Genomic DNA, 6,000 nt, shown 5'->3' on the forward strand with positions numbered 1-6,000 from the left:
TAAATACAGACTAAATAGTTCATTAATATCATTATTAGTATTACATATTTTACACGTCTATTGACGGCAAAACCGTAGCACTGTCACTTCACATTAAGAAGTTTCAGGGTTTGAACCTTTGCTGGAGCCTTTCTGTGAGGAGTTTGCTTGTTCTTCCTGTTTCTGCGTGGGTTTTCTCCTGGTGCTCAGGCTTCTTCACAGTCCAAAGATATACAAGTTAAGTTAATTGTCGGTCTTAGTTGGTCATAGTTGTGATGCTGTACAGGATACAGACTTTGTGGCTTTATAAAGTCGATTTAGTTTTTTGTTGTTGTTGTTTTTTGTGAAACACTAATGAACCTGTATTTGTTCAAAAGAAACTTTACAACCAAGATTGAAAACATTACTTTTAAGTCATTGTTTAGAGGCCTGAACACTTTTAATCTATTTTTGACACAATATATGATGACAACAGTACATGCCACCCCAAGACAATGTGAATTTGATTGTAATAACATATTCTTAAATGTATTTTGTGGAAAAGTTGATTTATGTATTTGTTATCTATTTAAAACCCAGAGGAAAGAGACAAGGGAAGTTAGATGGGAAGACCATGTGTCCAGAACAAGTGAAATGTTGTTTGTGGATTGTATATAGAGCTTTGTGTTCTATGATTTCTTGTTTTTTCTCCTCCCAGATATGCCGTGGCACGACTCAACTACTATTTTGAGAAGAAAGAAGAATATTTTGGGTTGACAATGAGCTAATTACCTGCTCTATGTTTGTAGAAGATTTTTGAGTGATTGGGTGATTTGGGTATTGTCACATCGGATAAGACTACGTAATCTGTTATGGAAATGGAAAGGCATAGAATAAGCTTAGTGCTTCTTATTGTTTGTTGTTTCATGCTGTAGTGTGAGTTAATATGTTTTGCTATCACGGTGATTTTTAAAATATTTGTTTTACCACAGTCAGTAGGCCGATAAGCTTATTTGGCAAATTGAGATGACGCTCATGCCAGAAACGCATTAATTGTTCCCACATTCAGCCGACTTGCATAAAGCCACAAAAACTGAGCTTGATCATAAAAACCATAAGAGGGTTATTTGCAGGCTTTCTCAGTCTGTAACCACAGTTCTGATGGAAAACAAATTTTCATTACAATTCATTTACTATACAAAATAGAGCATTGTTTTAAATCTTCCTCTTTCCTACTGTAGGAACATGTTGTAAAGTTATGTTTGTATTTGCTTTATAGGGTGGTCACTCTTCTCAAATTGCAAATTTTGTTGAATTATTTTAAGCTTGTGGATGTTATTTGGGTGCTCAGATTGGTGGAGCCATATGTAAAGCATGCTCTAATTTTAGTAGCTAGTAAAATGCACATAAAACTGCCAATTAAACATATTGTATAACATGTCTTTGTGCACTGACTAAAAGTGCTGGTAAAACACTTGTTGATTGCAACTTAAAACACAATTGGAGCTTATCGAACTAATAATGTGAAAGTTGGGGGTACATGTGTGTGACAGGCATCCTGCTATCACTGTGGGTTCTATCAGCACGAACGGCAACAACCAGTTCTGGTACAGTTCTCGAGGTGTTTATTTCACTAACAAACAATACATCAACAACTGTGTGCTCTCCTGCCGAGCATCCGAGCACATGCCACACGTCTGTTCCGCAGCCACCCTGCTGCTCAGTGTCCCTAGGAGTGACCCGTCTGGTGTCCTGCTTGTGGCTTTTATGGGGCGAGAGAGACAATCAGTAATTGAAAGCAGCTGGGCTAATTAAGCCTCTTTATAGCACTGTTCCATGAGCCACTCCCCCAATGAGTCCCTCTTGCAGCTGAGCCAAACCATCCCCCGCCACCACATACCACCACCGCCCAATTTAGGCAGGGTAACCATCCGGCCTAACCTACTCCCCCTCCCCCCGAGAGCGGGAGAGGAACTCGGCCACGGTCATCTGCGCCCCCAGCCTATGGACCACTTTGAAATGAAAAGGCTCTAAAGCCAGATACCACAGAGTGATCCGGACGTTGGTATCTTTCATGCGGTAGAGCCATTGGAGTGGAGTATGGTCCAAACAGAGGGTGAATGGGCGTCCCAGGAGGTAGTAACACAGGGAGTCGACTGCCCACCGGATGGCCAGCCACTCCTTCTCCACCGTGCTGTACCTGGCCTCCCTCTCTGATAGCTTTTGGCTGATGTACAGAACGGGGCAGTCAACCCCCTGCACCTGCTGGGACAAAACGACCCCCAGCCCCCTGTTCAATGCGTCAATCTGCAGGGTAAAGGGAAGAGAGAAGTTAGTTGTATGAAGGAGTGGTTCCCCACTGAGAGCCTGTTTCACCCTCGCAAACGCCAACTGGCACTTCTCCGTCCATTGGACCGGATCTGAGGCACCTTTTCGGGTCAGTTTGGTCAAGGGACTGGTCAGATCGCCAAAGCTCAGGATGAACCGTCTGTCAAACCGCCAGCCCCAAAAACCGCCTCACCTCTTTAGTTTTGGGCCATGGGCAGGCTACGATAGCAGCAGTCTTGTCCACCTGAGGGCGCACATGCCCGCCGCGCAAGTGGTACTCCAGATATCGTATCTCCCTCCGTCCAACTGCACACTTCCATGGGTTGGCAGTGAGCCCAGCTTGCCTCGGCGGTGAGCCCAGCCTGCCTCAGGGACTCCGGCACCTCTGCCCAGGTGGTGCTGTCGATGATGACATAATCCAGGTAGGCAGCAGCATATGCCACATGTGGACGCAGTACCCGGTCAATGAGGCGTTGGAAAGTGGCTGGGGTACCAAACAACCCAAGTGAAGTGTGGTAAATTGGTATAATCCAAACAGTGGAGAAGGACGTTTTTTTCCTTGGACTCTGGCGACAGAGGAATCTCTGGTTAAATCCAGCATCATAAAGAAATATGCAGTGCCCAGTCGGTCCAGGAGTTCAGGAGTTCTCCAGCATAGCAGCCAATTCTCTCTGAACAAATTCGTGCATCCTGGCTTGGGGGAGAACACACAGCTCCTCCCTCGGATATCGCGGACACCAGAAAAACAGACTCCACCTCTCTCCATGCTTTTAAGAGGTTGAGGTGGTAGATCTGCATAGCTACGTCCCTGTGAGAACGCACCACCTCATAGTCGATGTCCCCCCCGTGTGACCACAAAGGGCCCTTGCCACTTGGCGAGGAGTTTTTTGCTGGAAGAAGTAAGCAATACAAGTACTTTTTCTCCCGGTGTGAATTGCCTCAGCTTGGCCCCTCTGTTGTACAGGCGTTGTTGACGTTCCTGGACCTCGAGCAAATTCTCACGTGACATTCGTCCCAGTGTGTGGAGTTTTGCTCGCAGTTCCAGGACTTATTGTATTTCACTTTTACCATGGTTTGGACCGTCCTCCAAGTTTTCTTTAAGCAGGTTGAGCACCCCCCGTGGTTTCCTGCCAAACAGCAGCTCAATGGGAGAAAATCCCGTGGAGGCCTGGCAGACCTCCCGCACTGCAAACAACAGAGGATCAAGCGATTTATCCCAATTGCGTTCATCTTCAAGAATAGATGTACGGATCATGGACTTTAAGGTCTTATTCAGACTCTCCACAAGACCGTCGGTCTGTGGGTGATACACACTGGTCCAAATAGATTTAACACCCAGTAATCCGTACAATTCTCTCAGTGTTGGTGACATGAACGAGGTGCCCTGGTCAGTCAGAATCTGTTTCCTGTCTGTTGTGAACGCACCCCCGTACAGTGCCCCATTAACTAATGAAACCCTGGCCAATCTGTTCCCAAGATCAGGGGGTGCATAAGGGGGAGCTAACCGCAACCTTTACTCAATGCTTTTTTGTATGTATCTAATTTCCACTGACACTATGGGATAATTGTGAACATCCCCATGCACACACCTAATTTTCACCCACAATGCCTCCACCAATGCCCCGAGCCGAACCATGCTCTGGTGAATCATAGAATAGGTACAGCCAGAATGCACCATTGCCTGATGTACACCCCCCTGGATCCTTACCAGAACGTGGTACGTCGCCCCTGGACCGGGGGAGGGTGTTGGAGGGCCAGCAACCTGGATCACCTGGCCTTCGTCCATGAGTGGAAACTCCTTCTGGCAGTGCCCGGGCTGCCCACACGTCCAACATTCCTGCCCTGATGTCTGAAGGGCCCCCTGTAGGTTGGGAAGGGTGCCTGTAGCTGCTTGGACCTGTGGAGACAAAACTTGAGGGAGAGGGTGAGACTGCAGAGATGGTAGGGGCCGAGCCAGGAGCTGTGGCTGGAACCTTCTCCGAAGGGCAGGAGTCGGCCGAGCTGGAGCCAGTGGGCGACCGCTGTCTTCCTGACCGCTGGGATGGACAGCGAGGTGGTCCTCTGCCAAGGTGATCACGGTCTTTAGCGCCACCCCTGCCATCGTAGAGGGGGCCGGCACCGGTGGAGATGCAGCCGACCGTGCCGTGAGCTGTTCCAGTGCGTGGGCCTGCCTCTCTGCCTGGGCCTGAAGTGCTCCCAGGAACTGCCTGTTGGTCTCCACGTGGTGGATGGCCGTAATCTCCCCCAGCATCTGTCCTAGGTCAATGACCGGCTGTGCTGGCATGCCCGTCTGCTGTCCGTCCGTCTCCCTGCTGAGTCCAACATTGGTCGCCAGTGTGACAGACATCCTGCTATCACTGTGTGTTCTCTCAGAATGAACGACAACAACCAGTTCCAGTACAGTTCTAAAGGTGTTTATTTCACTAACAAACAATATATCAACGACTGTGTGCTCTCCTGCCAAGCACACACCACACATCCGTTCCGCAGCCACCCTGCTGCTCAGTGTCCCCAGGAGAGAACATGCAAACTCTGTACAGAAAGGCCCAGGCCCAGATTTGAACCCAGAACCTTTTTGCTGTGAGGCGACAATGCTAACCACTGCACCACTGTGCCGCCACCCTACAGTACTATTCAGATTAATATTAATAATATATCTAACCACACCTCTTTTAAGTTCAAGATGCTTGAAAACACACAATACACTACAACATGCATATGTATGGGAGTTGAAACAGGTAGGTGTTACGGCTTTAAAATTCACACATAATGTAAATCATGTCCTATCGGTGAAGATGCACACCATCAGCTGGATGATGACTAAACAATGCTGTACAGTAAATATCAATTGACTTATGCTGCAGCTAAATGCTTCATCTGTCACTAGAATGCAATTAGTAATGATCAAGTCATTCATCTTTTAAATAAGATCGCTGTTAAGGAAGCATGTTTTGATTTATTGTAGAAGACACCAGAGTCTGTGTGTCCTTGAAGTGGCTCTATTGTCTGTATCTAACATGACAGAAACTCACATATCTAAGCGTCGTTACACTCATTCATGTGTTTACATTTCTGCTTCTAGTGCAGTCTGTTGATGTACCATATGCAATCCAAGAATATGTCAACTGCTCCCGGCAGTGTGACTCAGTAACAGCAAGTATACATTTTGAAGGTTGCAAGTGACCAAGCAGTGATTTAGTAAGAATAATTTTACTTGGGCAAAGAAATGAGAGTGCAAACCAGATGTATTTAAGTGCACTTAAACTGTAACTATCCGTTTATTCACATTTTAATTGTCCCAACCTATATAAAGTTCAGACTATAAATTGATGATTAATAGGTGAGACAAACAAATTTAACTCTTTCCTGTAAGATGTGTTGCTGCAAGAGCTTTTGAAATATAAATTTCCCTCGATTTCTGTTTGCAAGAGGCTCTCAGGTACTTCAGTGGTTCATCGTGTGGTTGATGTGGTTTTTCCAAACTTGAATCAAGAGATGCATACTGTCAGAAAGGGGCACTAGCACAGGTAAACATAGCACTTCATAATTGTACAGAAGTGTCATTACAGTACCACAACCCTGCCAAGTATCAATAAAGCTTTCATATAGTTAGGAATTGTATATCAAACCTTTAGTATGAAAAGCAAAACCACCTGGATCATGTTCACTGGCAGGACATGATGTTGTCACTCTGTAGGGAACATTTTTGAAGAG

General features: G+C 46.2%; 1 protein-coding gene across 1 annotated transcript in view; it reads left to right on the top strand.

Moving 5' to 3' along the window:
• LOC138206690 (ethanolamine kinase 1) overlaps positions 1 to 1,396 on the top strand; it is a 31,101-nt gene extending 29,705 nt beyond the window's left edge. The window contains exon 8 of the mRNA XM_069163578.1: positions 677 to 1,396. Within this exon, the coding sequence (XP_069019679.1) occupies positions 677 to 746 (70 nt within the window). The 3' untranslated portion in view covers positions 747 to 1,396. The remainder of the gene's footprint in view (positions 1 to 676) is intronic.
• The last annotated feature ends 4,604 nt before the right edge of the window (positions 1,397 to 6,000 follow it).

This window comes from Embiotoca jacksoni, unplaced genomic scaffold (genome assembly GCF_022577435.1).
Source record: "Embiotoca jacksoni isolate LCO1_2020_lvr unplaced genomic scaffold, fEmbJac1.0.p SCAF_3, whole genome shotgun sequence".
NCBI lineage: Eukaryota > Metazoa > Chordata > Actinopteri > Embiotocidae > Embiotoca > Embiotoca jacksoni.